This window comes from Macaca mulatta, chromosome 11, assembly GCF_049350105.2.
Source record: "Macaca mulatta isolate MMU2019108-1 chromosome 11, T2T-MMU8v2.0, whole genome shotgun sequence".
NCBI lineage: Eukaryota > Metazoa > Chordata > Mammalia > Primates > Cercopithecidae > Macaca > Macaca mulatta.
In genome coordinates, this window is record NC_133416.1 from 21,597,939 (window position 1) to 21,615,839 (window position 17,901).

Here is a 17,901-nt window from a genome sequence, read left to right on the forward strand (position 1 = left end):
TTGGCAGTTATTAGTATGACTGGGCAAACTACTGTGTTTTTAAACTTCATTTTTCCTATCTGTAAAATGGGGATTTTTATAGATTGTTTATATATATATATACACACACACACACACAGTTGTTGTGAAGATTTAAAAATGTACACCGTCACAAGGACTCCGTAAAATAAGCTATTATTGTAATCTATTGGAGACAGGGGGACGTAAAAATCCACACTGATAATAAGTGAATCTTTAAAAAGAAGTAGCAGAAAAAGCAGATTTTTTATTTTATAAGATATGACTTAAGGGGCCTAAGAAGAGAAAAAACTTGTTTTGTCAGGTCTAAATCCAGTTATATTTCATGGGGCCACGTATCACGTCCAACCTTTGATATCTGGCACACAACAAACAAACAGGAAAAGCCTTTCGTGTGCTTTAATAAAAACAGCTTTCCATTTTAAAACGATAAATATATTGGAAAAATCTGTTGGCTCTCCAACAGCTCTTATAAAACAAAGCTCGGACGCTGTGTTTTTCTTGTTTGAAAGACAGAGAAATCAGGGGCGCGGACATTATTAGGCTCCCTTTGATCGCGCCCTGGGATGGGAAGCCTTCGGGCAAAGCCCTGGGGGCAGGACGCGTTTTTTTTTTTTTTAATCGATCCCGGAACCTTCGCGCGGCGGAGGGGGCGGGCACGCGGGAGGGGCCCGAGGGAGGGGTCTGGGGCGCGGCGCCGCTTGCCCATCCCCCGAGCGCGCGGCGGGGCAGCCGGCCGGCGGCCGCGGGGATGGAGGGGCGGTGACGGGGGCCGGACCCTGCCGGGGCGGCGGGGCGGCGGGGCGGGCACCGCCCGAGGGGGTAGGGCGCGCGCGGGGGCGCGCCGGGCCGGGGAGGCGCGCTCCGGCCGCGCTCGCTCCGCGCTCCCTTCGCTCGCTCGTTCCCTCCTCCCTCGGCAGCCGCGGCGGCAGCAGGAGAAGGCGGCGGCGGCGGCTGGGGATCAGACATGGCGGCGGATCTGAACCTGGAGTGGATCTCCCTGCCCCGGTCCTGGACTTACGGGATCACCAGGGGCGGCCGAGTCTTCTTCATCAAGTAAAGAGCCGGGGACGACACGGGGGCCCCGCGGGGGCGGGAGGGCAGGAGGCGGGCGGCTGGCGAGATGGGGGAGAGCCCGGGTCTGTGCCCCTGCAGCCCCTCGGCTCGCCGCCGCGTCCACTCTCACGCTCCGTGTCTGCCCCTTCTCTCACCCCTGCAGCGAGGAGGCCAAGAGCACCACCTGGCTGCACCCCGTCACCGGCGAGGCCGTGGTCACCGGACACCGGCGGCAGAGCACAGGTAACACCGGGCCCGAACGGAGTTGGGCTCCGCCTGGAGGAGGCGGCAGAGCCGGGGCCGCCCGGCTCCCAGCAACCTGCCCGGTGCCGCGGGCCGCGGGAGGCGGCGAGGCGGGGCGGAGGCCGGGAGGGGGCGGCCGCAGGTAGAAGGGCCACGGGGGCTCCGCCGCCGGGAGTTCTCTCCAGTCTCGGGGCGCCTCTTTCTCCTCAGCCTTTCATCATAACTTGGAGACGGCGCCCTCTTCCTGCGCCCTCTCCCCCATCCCAGCCTAGACGACCCTCGCGCCCCTGGAGTGGCGACGCTCCCATCCCTGAAACCTGGAGTCCTGAGTTTTTCCTCCGCGGCCGCTACTCACTCCCCGGCCACCCCCAGCTGCCGTCTTGCCCCTCAGCAACCTTTAGGCAGTCCTTGCCCACTCCCCTCCCTGCAGCCCCAGACCCTGCTCGCCCGCCGGGATAACGTAACCACATCCTCCCCCTCCTCCCGGGAGCGCTGCCTCCTGCCCTGCAGCTTCCTCCTCCTCTTAGGTGGGACTTGTGGGTAGGTGGCTGATGGAGGAGGAGGAGAGGAGTTCGGGGGTGCTGCGATCCGCTCTGTGACAGGGAGCGGCTCGGGAAACGCTTGGCGCGTTCCCTCCTGCCACAGGAGGAGCAGCCGGAGCCGGAGGAGGCGTTCGCAGCCTCAGTTGTTGGCGATCCGGATCTAAAGTCCCCGCCAGCCGCACGGAGGTTGCACAGACTGCCAGGAGGCGGTGGGCCTGCGAGGGGGTGTCCCGTGTGTGGGCACCGGGCCCTGTTTGGAGGGGGTCCGTGGGGAAGCGGCTCTCTCGGATGGCTGTGGGAGCTTGTTTGAATGCTCAGTGTGAGTGGAGCTGGAAAAGGCTCCTCGTAGTTTCTGTGCTGGTCTGGGTTTCTTTTATCATTCTTTGTTTACATTTGTGAAACTTGTTTGTCTTTGAAATGTAACATGTGTTCTCTTACTGGCCTGCCTCCAGTGCTGGTCATTGGAAAGGTTTGAGAGCAGTTTGGGTCGAAGGCAAGGCCAGTTTCAGCAGTCCTCAGAGCTGGTCTCTGGGATACACTCTGACATTCCGCGAATCTGTTAAAGTTGCCAGGATATTGAACAAACCTGCTTCTCTGTGAAATGCTGGAGTTCACTGAAGTGACTAATGTCTCCAGATTTGCAAAAAGGTGGAGGAAGAAAGGAAAGGCTGGTGTAGCAAGCATGATGAGGTTACATTTTTAAGGCATTTCTGACTAATACACCGTCATGTTTCTCAATTCCCCGGTGCAGGCTTTTGCTTCAATATACCTTTCTGGTGTTTTACACGCATATTACAACTTTGATGGCCTCTTTGCTTTTATGGATAATAACAGATTTATTTCATTAAAGACGATATTTCATTAAAGACGAGATTAAATAATTACCCTATGGAAATATGTGTGATATAAATATATGTCCTAGTTACCCTCACAGATTTGATAACATTCACGCCACAGAAAAATTTTATTCTCTTATGTGATTTCACTTATTTTTTTTTTTTTCTGGTTTGGTTTATTTTGCTTGGACTCTGTGGTTTTGTACACACATCAGTTGTTTTTACTTCCAAGAGGTATTTTGATGAAATCCAAACAACTTGTCATTAATAAGTAATATGTAGCACATAATGATACCATTGTTCACCTGAATTATTTCCAACTTTACTACTTGAAACTTCACGTCTCTTAGTCAAATTTTTGGAAACAAACACGGAAGTATTCGGTGCCATTTCTTTTCCACTAATTAAGTACTTAGGAAGTTCTGCATTCTCTTCGGTGACACTTCCTAGATGGATTCATTTGTGTAACTGAAAAAAATGGTCTTAAGTAGACACAGTATACCCAAGAAGAGGCAGGCGTTGCCTGTTACGCACAGTTTTGGTTTTTTGTTAGTCATTCATGAGTGTTTCACCTGGGATTAGAAGGCCTCCCTTTGCTTTCTTGGATGCCAGAACATAGTTCCTCTCCACCCTAATATATTACAATGTGTACTCAGGTCAGATAATCTCTAATATTGTGGACATTTTTCTGATGGCTTTAAATTTGAATTGCTATTTTTCAAAAAATGATATCTACTATTGTATTGGCAGCTCAACACTTTTTTTTTTGTTAGTAATCTACTTAAAACAGCTAATAAATGAAAATGAATAAAATTGATTGAGACTTATTTTGCTATCATTGAAGTAATACTAATTGTAATATATGTATTGTTTTAGATTTGCCTACTGGCTGGGAAGAAGCATATACTTTTGAAGGTGCAAGATACTATATAAAGTGAGTTTTTTGACTTTCATTTTTTCTTTCGTAAGTAGAATGCTGTGATTACTCCTCAGCTGAATAGTTGTATGCTCAGTCTTGATCATGATTTTCTAAGGTTTATCATATAATGGTGACTGTATTCTTTATTTTGTATAGTATTGGAATTTTGAGAGAAAAAATGGCACTGTTAGTTTTCTAATGTTATTTGCCTGGAATATTCATCGATTCATTGATTTGGAAATTAGATCATTTATGGCCACTTTAAAAAATCATTTTGTATCTTTTTCAGTTTTTTTCTTTTGGAATAGTCCAGATTCATCAGAATATGACTACAATTACCTTTTTTTTTTTTTTTTTTTGGTGCTTCTGTGTATATTCCTGGGTAATAGAGGATTATACTCTTTGGTCATTAGCTATGTGGTACTTAAAGTTTTGATCTTTGATTATCTGTGCTAAAAGATAACAAACAAAAAAAAATCTTTGAGTTACATGAACATCTTTTTTTTTTTAAGTGAACCTTGTTCATATTGTTAATATATATTTTAACCAGGGCTGTTTACAGGCAGCAAAAGTGATGTAAACCTAGGCAGAATTTGGTAAACAATGGTGGTCAGGGAGTAAAAATAGAAATAATTACTGAATATTTCATGAGCATATATTGGAGCATTGTTTGTATTTTTGCATCAGTTTATTTAAATATGTCTAAAGTCAAGATGTTTTATTGATATGTTTGTTTAAAAAAGGCTTTTAATAGAGCTTGAGAGAAAAAATGACCAGTCAGTCCCAACCTTAAAACCAATTCTTTAGAATATTAAACTAATCTCTGTTCAAACTTAATAACTTAGTACTACTTGGAGACAAATACAAAGCTGGAGGTCAACATCATGTAGGAAAAATTTTAATCCCCCAAGGAAAAATGTAGATGGTTTTTGTCTTTTTGTTTTTATATTAGAAACTGTTTACCTAAGAGCTTTTTTTGTTTAACCTTATTTGTTGTTTAATTTTAATAAACTGAGACGTGAAAGAGAATACTGAAATACCAAACTTGGTTAAGATTTCGGTTGTTTATTAACAATAACAGATACCTAGCTAAAGTTGCTTTTATTTCATTGAGCCTAGAAAGTTATTTTTACTATGACATTTTTAAGATCATGTTATATACTTCCAGTAAATTATAATTACCTGTATGGTTCTTTAATCTTTTAGAAAGATACTTATATAAAACATCAAGGGCTTTTTGTAAGTATTAGGAATGCTTGCTTTTGGATGTAGAAATAGAGAAAGCAGAAGATACAGGAATGGAATAGTTTCATGGTATAGTCCTTCTGTGAATATTTTTGGGTGAAATCTTTTATTTGGAGATTATACTATACATTATTAGAAAGCCTAAAAAAATACTTGAGTGAAATGCAGTCATCACATATTTTTCTATTGGTTATTTCCGTCCTAAATTAAAGTGAGTTGGTATTGCCACGGAAAGGGATGCTGCTTTTTTTTGTCAAGCTAGTAGTATGATATTTGTGAAGAAAAACAGTTTTTTCATTTCAGGTCATTTATGCAATGTAATTTTGACTACTGTACATTAAGCCTAGCTCATCTTATAAAAACAGAGGTAACATTTGAATTTTCAATAAAATTTTAATTTCTTTGCATGCATTCTTGGATGAATGTTTATTTGACAGTACAAAATCTTACTCTGTGTGGGCTGAGTATGTATGTTTTAATTTAGAACTAAGCTGTTAGGAAGACATTGAGTGAGTTTCTTTTGTTTTACGAGCCGTTTTGATTAGGTTTTCTTTTATGTTTACTTAAACAAATTAGAAATTTATTTGAGTGCCATGTCTAATGCCTAAGTAGGTTTATCTGGAAAATTAAGACAGTATTAAGAAAGCTGTAATAATTTTACTTTAAAGACATTTTTAAACTTGTAGGTTTTAATCATTTTGGTATTCATAGGCAATAATTGTGTCCAAAAGTAGCAATAAATAATTTATAATATTATGAAAGTAATTTCTCCTAAAATTGAGCATAGTGTAGCATATCACTCATTAAACTTTAAAAAAAAATAACCATTGACAAATGTATGATGTACTGAATGTTAGGTGCTACTGCTTTATTTTTCTGGGTTATGTCAGAAGATTAATTTCTGTTAAGATTAGTTAAATACCTAATGTACGCTGTAATTTCCTAGAAACTTTTTACTTGTTTGTATTGTTACTTATCATTCTAATAGGATAGAGGTACTACTTTTATCTTAAACTTTACAATTTAGAGTACCTTCTCATACATTATTCATTCATGAAGTAGTCAGAATTACTACTTCCATTGTCACACACATAATAAAACAGCAGAAACATGCTTTTGGAACTTACAGTTTGCAAAGACAGCAGGATGAGAAACCCCAGGAACATAAACTATATTTAGAATATTCAGAGTGGAGGGAAAGATAGGAGTCTAAGGTAGCAAAGTGCTTAGTGTTGGTGGCTATAGTTTTTCATTGTCGTTTCTTTCTCAGATGAAGAAAGGTGGTTACTGATCATATTGTATGTAAAGGAGGTTACAGGGTTATTGGGGTGGATTTTGTTCACATGGGAAGTGGAAAGACAGGAACGCCAATGAAAGACATGTCAGCCCTTTGACTATTCCTGATCCTGTGTTCTGGAAAGTTCTTACAGCAAGAAGGGAGACCTAAATAATTTGAGTTGTTTCTACTTCCGTTCTGAAGTGAAATACGTGTAACTCTTAAATTATTCCTCTCCTGAACAAATGTTGGTCGGTGTTAAAAATGGCAGGTTACCAGAAAGAATTTATCTCTGGATTATATTTTGCTATTGACAATTGCATCTCTGTAGGTGGTAAGAGAAGGAGAAGATTGTAGTGGGGAAGTCATAGGAACTGAACTGTGGTCTTACCTTCTTATCGACTTTGTAGCTCAGTCTTCACATCTTTAAATTAGGCTACCTGGAAAAGACAACCTCTAAATTCCATTTCTAAATTTCTTTGAATTTTATCCTGTTCTGGGATTTATAATATTCTGGAAAACAGGGAACTCACAGTGCCAAGAAGAAATGATGCTGGAAGTATGGAAAGCTAGGTTTTCTATCCTTCTTAACTATTTTATCCTCTCTCTTTAAGCTTTGAGTAGACAACTACAGATAAGTATGAAGTATGTAGTGCCAGAGTTGTGTGTACTTTCTTCTGCTGCTTTTTGTGCTTAAACGTTTCCTTGTAAAATGTTTGTATACATATCTTCATGTAAACAGATAGTATTGCTATTGTCAGCAAGGGACCTGATCCGAGTAAGAGTTGTATAGGTTTCAGTTAGATAATCAGTTTATTTTATACACTTTGAAATTCATTCTTTAATTCAAGTTTGCAGCTAGATAAAAAAATACGTAACATAGAGAATATATTTTCCTTTACATCCATTTGGCCAAAAAACAGTAAAATATGAAAAATCTTACTTGTTTTTTTTTTTTTTTTTTTTTTGAGAGGGTTTCACTCTGTCATCCAGGCTGGAGTGCGGGGGCTCCATCACAACACACTACAGCCTCGACCTCCTGGGCTCAAGTGATCCTCCCACCTCAGCCTCCCGAGTAACTGGGACCACAAGTGTTTACCACCATGCCTGGCTAATTTTACTGACTGACTGATTGATTGATTGAGACAGGGTCTTCCTATGTTGCCCAGCATGATCTTGAACTCCTAGGCTCACGCAATCCTCCTGCCTTGGTCCCCCAAAATGTTGGAATTACAGGCATGAGCCATGGTACCTGGCCAGAAATCTTTATCTTTAAAGATATTTAATTCTTTTTTTCTGAGTAAAGTAATTTTTCTGTGTACCTTAAGCTAGCTAGCCTCTTAATTATGTTACTGTGTGTTTGTGTGTGTAAATACAGACAGTTTGAGTTTGATTATTGAATTTCCGTATTGTTTTTATAAGTTAATTTATGGTGTTATCTTTATGAAGAATGCTGAAAATTAACATGAAGTGAATTTTATAATTTATGAGGTGTGGCTTTAAATATTCCGTATTCTTAACTAGAAAGCAGATAACTTAGCCCATAAAGCACAGAAGAAAATCTTACACATTTGAGTTATAAAGCTTTCTGCTTACTCCTTGAAAATATTGCTTAATGATTCTGTAATGACAGGCCATGGTAACTTAAAATGGTTGTGTTATTTACTATTCCTTTGTGCTTCAAAGTTTTCGTATGGTTAACTTAGAGTGCCAAGTAAATCTTAAGGCTCTCTGAATAGTGAGAAACTTTATTCTGATTATTTAAAGGTCATTGTAGGATTGGGGATCAAAACAATATTTGCAGGGTATAAAACTATGCAAATTTTGTAAGGTTATGTTTTCATACTGCTTTTTTTAACTTAAAATTCTAAGTTCTGGAAATTGAACTTAGATATGCAAACAGAGCATGAGGTTTTGTTTCAATATCTGCAATAGCTGAATCTAATGTATGCTAATTCCAAACTTACCAAAACTAGGGTTGCAAGTGAGGAGAAAAATCTGTTTCTTCAGATTTTCACAATTCAGAATATGAATGAAGATGGGGAATCTAGCATAACTACCATAAAAAACATTAGAATATATTAACTATATATTTGATACTTAAAGTTGTTTTATACTTTACTTTTTTTTTTTTTTTTGGAGACGGAGTTTCACTCTTGTTGCCCAGGCTGGCATGATCTCAGCTCACTACAACCTCCACCTCCCAGGTTCAAGCAATTCTCCTGCCTCAGCCTCCCAAGTAGCTGGTATTACAGGTGCCCGCCACCACGCCCAGCTAATTTTTTGTATTTTTAGTGGAGACAGGGTTTCGCCATGTTGGCCAGGCTGATCTCGAACTCCTAACGTCAAGTGATCCATCCACCTCGGCCTCCCAAAGTGCTGGGATTACCACTACGCCTGGCCAAAAACTGTTTTGTACTTTCTGTAATAATATAACCAAATTTTGATTACTAGAGCTACATAAGGCTTTAGAACACTTTGTGGGCATTATATTTCTTTTCCATATTTATAACAAAAGAGGTTTGGGCTGTTAATATGTGATTCCTTACATGTATGAAGCACTTTATGCTGATTCATTAGGTATAAAACAACTGTGAACTATGATCTCAGCTTTCAAGGAGTTTGTAGTGTAGAGAGAAATATGCAGTATATTAAAACAGGGAGGTGGTGTGGGGAACATAGACTTATTTAGTGCTAGGCACTTCAGCATAGCATTAAACTCCTATAATCCTCACAGTAGCTTTTTTGTTGTTGTTGTTGTCTCTTTCCTTTTCAAGTTGGGGTGTCAGGACTTCCAGCCTCAGTAAACTTTGTTGTGGAATTCTTTTTTATTTTAGCCCCAGGACCACTGCTCAGGGCCAGGTTTGCTCAATTTCCTCCTTGTATTTCCTGTGATATAGTATAATGCCCAGCATCTAGTCAGCCTCTAAAGAAGTGGTATCTGGGATGATAATGATGCTGGCTCCTGGTTATTTAAGGAGTTAATCAAGATGGAGAAAGAAGAATCCCCACAACTCAAGTGGTTGCATTTTAAGAACACTTTCTAGATTTGTCAAGGGATTTTTTTCTTCCCTAATCTGTATAGACCCCTTCGCTTCTTCTTATTCTCAAAGCTGGACTATATTTAGGAAGCAGGAGGATGTGATCAATACAAAAAGACAGAAAGTCTTGAAGAGTTGAATAGTTGATGGCCTGGAGACAGGGCTTTACGTAGGACCTGTCTGTCCTATACAAGATGGAATTTCTTTGTATTTGTTAGCAGATGCTGTTTTGTTGTGACCATTTCATTTTTTTAAATAACAGATAAATATAAGATGAAGTTAAGGGTGAAAAGTTATGTGTATATGCAAGTTAAAGTTAAAGGTGTAAAAAAATGATACTAGGCCGGGCGCAGTGGCTCATGCCTGTAATCCCAGCACCTTGGGAGGCCAAGGCGGGCAGATCACTTGAAGTCAGGAGTTTGAGACCAACCTGGCCAATGTGGTGAAACCCCATCTCTACTAAAAATACAAAAATCAGGCAGGCGTGGTGGCGGGTGCCTGTAGTCCCAGCTACTTGGGAGACTGAGGCAGGAGAATCGCTTGAACCCAGGAGGCAGAGGTTGCAGTGAGCCGAGATCACACCACTGCATTCCAGCCTCGGTGACAGAGTAAGACTCTGTCAAACAAACAAACCAAAAAAAAAAACAAAAAAATAATAATGATGCTAGTTTGAGTTGTGAGAATTCAGAGGAGGAAGAGGCAGCCTCGGCTGGGCTGTCCTGGAAAGACTTGAAGAGGTGGGAGTTGAGCTAGGCCTGAGGGTATGGATGGGATTCACTTTCAGATGGGTTGATAAGACTGGCAGGATACATTCATGGGGGTGGGCACATGTATAATATGTGAATATGTGTAATGAGCAATGCTAACTATGCTTGTTAGTGATGGTTCTGTAGAAAATGCTAGGATGATGGGAGGTGAGTCTAGGAATGCTATTTGGAACCATACTGTGTCTGGGCTTTGAATGTCAGGCTGAGGTTTTTATTTTCTGGGCAAGCCTTTGCAGATGTATTTTAGTATAGGGTTAATTATACAACATGAAGGTTTTTAGGGAGATTTTAATATAGGCAGCATGGATTGGACAGGAGCAAACCTGGGAATCAAGGGGAGCATTTCTGAGTCTGTTGCCATAATTGGGTAGTTACTTGAACCAAGTTTGTGGCAGCAGGAATGGAAAGAGGCCATTGATCAAAGATGTTAAAGAGGAGTTGACAGGCCTTAGGAGTCTTGCTGGGCAAGGAGGTTAACAGAAAAAAAGAGGTCAAAAGCTACTCAAAGCCTTTGTGTCTGAATGGCTACAAGAATGATGATGAGACCCTTGACCGGAATAAAGGAGTAGGTGTGGGAGGGGGAGCCCCAGGTGGACATGTTAATGATGGTTTGGTTTTTGAGCTGTTTGAGAGGACATAGTATTTTAGGTGGCTAAAATCCGACTTTCACAAAGGACTCCTGACATTATCTTCTTACTCCCCTCATAAAAAGCAAACACAACCCACTCCCTTATCCTATCTCAGCTACCTAAATGACTATCTACCTATTTATAGATTCAGGCTGGGAATTTCATATTCATCCATCTAATTATTCATTCAACAAATGCTTATTGAATATTTTCTGTGTGCCAAGTGCTTTAAGCTTTATGAATGAAACAGACATGGACACTACTCTTAAGAACTTTATCGTTGAATTAGTGGGGGAGCTAGTAATACAATGATCATACAAATATATAAGATAGACTGTCATAAATGCTATGAAGAATATCTAATGTTTTGACTACATATATTGAAAGGCCTTAGCCCATTGTGGGGGTTACTGGGAGAGGCCTTTCTCACAGTTAAGCTCTGAACCCCTGCAGAGTGGATCAGAATAGAGCAGTGTAAAGTCACTGGAAAGATGAAGAATAAATAGCCTCCTGGTCTTGAGATTGGACCACAACCTAAGTGAAAGCATTGCCATATCTAGAGAGAGACTTGGGGGAGGGGTTGGTATGGTATGGCAATTTATACAAAGGAGAAAGCTGCTGCAGAAGCTGCTCTTCATCATCCACTAGATAACAATGTTTAGCCAACTGATTTTAATGATTTTCTGAGTCCCAGTGGCAAGGTCTTCCAATTAGTCACTCACTCATGTATTCTTTCAATTCTCTTGAATATATTTTGAACTCATAGTTGTGTGCCTTAGTGATTAGTATGTATCAGTAAATGAAATAAACCAAAAAATTCTGCACGTCTGGGGAGTGGAATGATGGGGGAGAGAATGTCAGATAAAGTAAACAATAAATAAGTACATTTTATAGTATGTTAGACTACACATAAATCCTCTAAGGAAAAAGTCTACTTTGTTTTCAGGAAAACAAGGAAATACTATATTACTGAAGTCTGTACTATCGTGATTAGTGTGCAAGAAGTGAATATAGACTAAATGTTAAAATACTGAAATCAGTGGGTCCAGTAGAAACCCAAAAGAAATAAAGTGGTCCTCATGAGGTACAGATGATAGACATTTCAGAGCCACTGTGGGAACATCTTGGCCACTAAGGAATGTCCTCTGAACTACTTAGGAATTCTCCAAAGTGGCCAGGAAGCCACCCACACCCAAGAGAATCTTTCGGACTGTTAGTTCTCTGAAGGCAGAGATAGTCTTATACTGTAGCCATCTTTATGCTTCCAGTGCCTGGAACGTAATAGACAAGTGTTTGAAATGAAGCTCTAAAACAAATCGTAAGAAAAGCAAGCCTCTTTACCTAAATCTGAACATCCCAGGGCATTTTTTTCTTCTCATTTGTCATCTAGTCACAACTCTTTTTTTTTTTTTTTGAAGACAGTCTCTGTTGCCCAGGCTGGAGTGCAATGACTCAATCTCGGTTCACTGCAACCTCTGCCTCCTGGGTTCAAGTGATTCTCCTGCTTCAGCCTCCCAAGTAGCTGGGATTACAGGTGCCTGCCTCTACGCCCGGCTAATTTTTTTGTATTTTTAGTAGAGATGGGAGTTTCACCGTGTTTGGCCAGGCTGGTCTCCAACTCCTGACCTCAGGTGATCCACCTGCCTTGGCCTTCTAAAGTGCTGGGATTATATTATAGGCATAAGCCACCGTGCCCAGCCAGGAAACTGTTTTCACACTAATTTCAAGAGTGATGCAAGAAAATTCTTCAAGGCTCTTCCTCACCTGCTTTTTTTTTTTCCCCCACAGAAAGCTTCTCTTTAACCAGAAAAATGGTTACATGCTGCCCCAAATTATACCCGTTTAGCTTTTTAACCTAAAATGTAAGTTTTTTTTCTCTAGTTGCAAATAAAAAAATCTTGGACAAGGACTTTTGACTACCTTGGATCACATGCCTGTTCCTAGAATAGATACTGGCCTGCTGGTCTTCAGTCCTTGTCTGTCCTTAGCTAGAGCCAAGGCCCTAATATTGGCAAGCCATCCAGAAACATCTAGTTAGAGAGGAAGGCCCAGTTCATCACTGGAAGTCAAGATATGAAAGACTGAAGATCAGAGGTCTTCTTATAATACAGTGTAAAATGCCTAAAGGCCAGGGAGACAATGAATCTGAGCATCAGTAAACTTCTGAGAAAAGAAGTAATGGTACCAGTGATATTCAAGGAAGCCTTTTGCCTTGCGTTGCAGAAGGAATAGTTGAAGTTGTTCAGGATGGTTCAGGCCAGGACCAGGGAGGATTAAGAGAAAGTGCTGAATTTTGAGGAAGAATGAGTAGAAGCCAGTCTTAGATTGGCTGTCCTGAGCAAGTGAGTTTGAAGAAACCAATATAGCACAAGTGGCAGTAGAACTTCACTATGGTGGAAACCTCACCCTGCTAGGTGAGGCCAGGGATTCTCGTTGGTGCTTCTGAAATTACTGGCCACTTGAAGAGTAATTCCTAGACAGTGTCACTGCTTGAGTAATGTTGCCAATGCTTGCTTGCTATGATGCTGTCTACCTGGGGAGTGGTTTTTGTTCCCTGTCCCTTCCAAGTAACTTGGATTCTTTACATATATTGTTTCTTTGAATAGATATGCTCTAAAAAAGTTTGCCTCTGAGGTGAAAATTCCAAATTTTGCTAAAGTGGTTGAAGTTGCATATTGTTCAATGTTAAGGCCAGGTGCAGTGGCTCACACCTGTAATCCCAACACTTTGGGAGGCCGAGGCAGGAGGATTCTTTGAAGCCAGGAGTTCAAGACCAGCCTGCGCAACATAGTGTGACCCCTGATCTCTACCAAAAAACAATGTTTTTTTAAATTAGCTGGTCATGGTGGTGTACCCCTGTAGTCCTGGTTACCCAGGAGGGTGAGGCAGAAGGATTGCTTGAGCCCAGGAACTCAAAGCTGAGGTGAGCTATGATCATGCCACTGCACTTCAGCCTGGGCAACTGAGCGAGACACCATCTCTAAAACAATTTTTTTCAAAGTTATTCAACATAAAATATAAAACTCAGTAAAATAGGGCAGTATGACAAAATTTTGAAAAGAAATAAAGAAGTCCTTGCCCAATTTTCACAGTATAAAGAAATTATATAACATGTTAAAATTAATGTGAATTTTTTCTCTGTGGAAAATTCCTCCATATTTATTTTGAAAAAGCTATTCTGTTCTATCACAATATAGATATAGTCTGATAGCAATAGCTTTTTAGTGTATATATGTAAGGTATACATGTTTTGATGTACGTAATGAAATGGTTACAGTAGTCAAGCACATTAACATATCCACCTATAATCTACTCGATCAGCAAATTTCCAGTATCCAATACATTATCTCAGTCTCTACTGTAGTCTCTAAATTTATTCGTCCTCTATAACTGCAACTCTACTCATTTTGATCTCCATATTCCCATCCCCCCTCATTTCTACTCTTGTTTTTATGTGTTTTACTTTAAAATTTTTTTTAGCTTCTACATGTAAGATCATGCAGTATTTTTCTTTCTCTCTGGTTTATTTCACTTAACGTAATGTCGTCCAGTTCTATCTATGTTGTCACAAAAGGCAAGGTCTTATTTTTTACAAGAATATGATGAATAATATTCCATCATATTTTCTTTATCCATTCATCTCTTGATGGACATGTAGGTTATTACCTTCTTTTGGCTATTGCCAGTAATGCTGCAGTGAACATGGGAGCGCAGATGTTCCTATGAGGTGGCAATTTCATTTCTTTTGGGTATACACCCAGAAGTGGGATTGTAGATCATATATGGTAGTTCTCTTTTTAATTTCTTGAGGAACCTCCAAACTGTTTGCCATAATGGCTGCACTGTTTTTTGTTCCTACCAACAATGTACGAGGATTTCCTTTTTTCTGCACCTTGCAGGCACTTGCTTGATGGCATTTTTTTTAAAGTTAGTGAAGAAATACCACAGAATGATTCCAAATCAAATAATAAAAGTGTACATTTAGTGTATATGCTTCTTTTTAACCTGTTTTATAATGTTGTTTTTTTTCTTATAGAAGCAATTCATTTTTATTATAGAACATTTGGAAAATACTAAGGAGTATAAAGATGGAGTAAATAAAAATCATTCACAGTCCTGTTATGCAGAGAGAATTTCTACTAATATTTTGGCAGGTTTGCATAATTACATATGCAAACCTTATTGTGTACAATTATATGCATACATGCTGCATATATAATTATGTATTGTATATGCATAATATATGCATGTATTATATACAATTATACATACAATTATGCACAATTATGTATGCGGCACATATGCGCATATTATGCATATATAATGTTTCACATTGACAGTTATAAGTATATATATTTTTAAAGATTTGAGTCTTACTGCTATTAATAATACTGTGTCAAATCCTATTTTCATTAGCTGTATTAGTATCCTTATTATATATTTATTCGGTAGAAGATTTTTAATAACTATGATGTTCTGTTTTAGGAATACGTGGTATTTAGTCCTCCACTTCCAGGTGGCTTTGTTGTTTATGAGTTTTTGCTGTGAGAAAAATTTTTATATGAATACTCTTGAATGCATGTCTATTTTATAGAATTGGAATTGAGAAAATACATGAGCTTTTTAGATGGTTCATTACTTAACATTTGCCAAATTGCCCTTTAGAAAATTTGTGCAGATTTGTTCTCACTTGAGAACATATGAGAATGTATGAAAGTGCCTTCATTTCTCCATAACTGCAATAAGTGCTTCTGATTGAATAGATGAAATTTAAAAGGTAACTGATAGAGAGTCTGTGTGGATTATTACTAGAGATTCAGATGGTTTGAAACACAGATTAGTCCTTCAGTTATGCATGTCTACATAAAGAACTACCCCAGAACTCAGTGGCTTAAAACAATGATGATTTCCAATTTCTCACTTTTCTTTGAGTTGACTAGGCTCAGCTGTACTGGTCTTCAGTTCCATGCAGTATATATAACTGAGGTCATGGGTCTGGAACAAACACCAGCGTCTCTCCTCGTGGCCTCTCATCAGTTAGTCTGTCTCAAGTTTTCTTTATGGCGTGGCAGTTGGCTTCTAAGAGGAATTATCCTAGGAGAACAGACCACAGTTTTCAGGCACTTATAAAACTTCTGCTTGTATCATGCTTGCCCATGTGGTCCTGGTTGATGTAAGTCAAAGTCAGAAGTGGGAGGAGAGCTGCACAGGGGTGCAAATACACGGAGTGTGGGACATAATGTAATGGACAACCAGAATGATAAATTAAGTTTCAGCCAGCATTGCAACTCTGTTTAGTGATAGCTGTTTGAAGTACTGTATTCAGAAGAATTTGGAGACCAACTTCTGGATCAGTGGGAAAGCATATTGTGATAAGCTAGTGACATATGCAGGGATTTAGGTGAGGAAGTGGATATACTGGTGTATTTACCATTACTAATTTAATATCTGTTAATTTTATCATAAAGTCACAAACTTAGAAAATCAAAGGAAGTCATGAACTTGAATGCTAGCCCAAATACTTTAAAACCATTTGAATACCTGAGTAAACTGACTCTTCAGTTTATCCCAGTTTCACATTGACAGTTAATATAGTTGGTAGTAAAAGATATAAATAATTGGTATCTTAAGACTAGATTACTTTGCACAATACCCATGTTTTACACCAGGACTGCTGTTTCCCACTGATGAATGACACAACTGTAGCAGAGTTCAAACATGAGGATCAAAGTACCTATGCTAGTGATCAAGATAGTAGTGCCTTGGGTTATATGAGTGTGTAGACAGATATCTCACATACGTATGTATTTGTGTGAAGGGTGTGTCTGAGAGAGAGAGAGGAGGGAGAGAGACAGAGATTTTATGTGCTTGACTGAACTGTCAATTTGACTTTTGGATTAACTCTATGATTATTAGGAGTTATTATCAGTGGCAGTATTTGGATAAGAGTAGCACTATAGCCCTCTGCCTTCCAAGAGGACTTATAGGAAGATATTCCTACTCCTTGATGCAGTAGCGTAAAGTCCTCTTTTATGATTTTTCCCTTCTACCCCATACTCTGCTCCCCACGAGGTTATAATAAGTATCAGTAGTTTAGGGTCCATTCTTCTACTCTTCTTTCTTTGCATGTACATACTTATATATACGTAAATTTTTTAACAAGAATGGAATTGTCCTATATGTACTCTTCTTTAACTTTTTATATAATAAATATCTTAGGTATTTTCATAGTACTGGTTGAAGGTCAGTACCATTCTTTCAATAACTGTAAAAGTGCCTTAATGGTTTTGTTATACTCCTGTTGTTGGACATTGAGGTTTTTTCCTATTTCCGCCCCCCACCCCCACCCAATTCCTAGAAGTGTGATAGTGAACAAATTTAAACATAATCTTTGTGGTCACATGCAAATATTTTTATAAAATAGCTGTTAGATGTAGAATTGTTGAAATAGGCTGTATTTATAGTTTAGCTTTGGTAAGTTGTAGTAAGATCCTGCTAAACCCCGTACGTGGAGTTCAAAACATTGGAAATGCTTAAATGCATAATTGTCAGATTGAAAAATAATATTTTTTAATAAGTCTGTAGAGCTGCAAAAAACCTACAGAAGTAATAATATGACACATTGTGCAAAACTGCATAATGATTCAAAAAGCCCCAAATGACAATACATTCACTTCTTAAACTCCTTTGAGAATTAGGGTTGGCCAAATCGTGGGAGACATTTGCCAATCACATTCAGATTAATTTCTGGTTTTCCTATTTGGTTTACTGTTAGGCAACTTTCTTCCAAAAAGTCTTATTTATTTATCCTTACTTGTCTCCTTGCCAGCGCTTGGTATTACTGTAGTTAAGTTTTGGCTAGTACAATGGGCAAAAATGGTATCTTCTTGTTTGAATTTACATGCTCCTGATTTCAGCCATGCGTGACATCCTTTTCAATATTTATTGCCCATTTGAATCTCTTCTGTAAATTTCCTGTTTCATATATTTTCTGTGTTTTTCTATTGAGTTATTTTTCTTAGTGATTTATGTTAGGTATTTATTTGTATTTTTGATGTCTAAGGCCAGTTAGCTTAGTAGACATCTCGAAAATATTTTGGTTGTGCACTCCTACAAATAAAAAGGTTTTGAGTATACACCCTCAAGTATGAATATTATACATGTATTTGTTTAGAAATTATATACATGTATTACTGTCAGTCTGTGTCTTACATATTAGTAAAGCTGTATTTTCTTATTTTTATTTAAAACTAAGTGTAAACAGAGGTACTAAATATTTTCTCCTGCAACCCAGTGGAAAGCCCAGTGTGCACCCACTTAGGCAGTTAG

General features: G+C 39.3%; 1 protein-coding gene across 9 annotated transcripts in view; it reads left to right on the forward strand.

The window, feature by feature from the left end:
• The first annotated feature begins 727 nt into the window (after positions 1–727).
• The window catches only part of PLEKHA5 (pleckstrin homology domain containing A5), a 248,976-nt gene continuing 231,802 nt past the window's right edge, over positions 728–17,901 (forward strand). For 5 of the 9 annotated variants that reach the window (XM_028829293.2, XM_028829301.2, XM_077953134.1 and 2 more), the window contains exons 1-3: positions 728–1,074; positions 1,238–1,317; positions 3,572–3,629. In XM_028829293.2, coding sequence (XP_028685126.1) covers positions 986–1,074; positions 1,238–1,317; positions 3,572–3,629 — 227 coding nt within the window. In that variant the 5' untranslated portion in view covers positions 728–985. Of the gene's footprint in view, positions 1,075–1,237; positions 1,318–3,571; positions 3,630–7,106; positions 7,323–17,901 lie in introns of those variants that run through there. The other 4 variants (XM_028829288.2, XM_077953140.1, XM_077953141.1 and 1 more) reach the window with 2 other exon arrangements.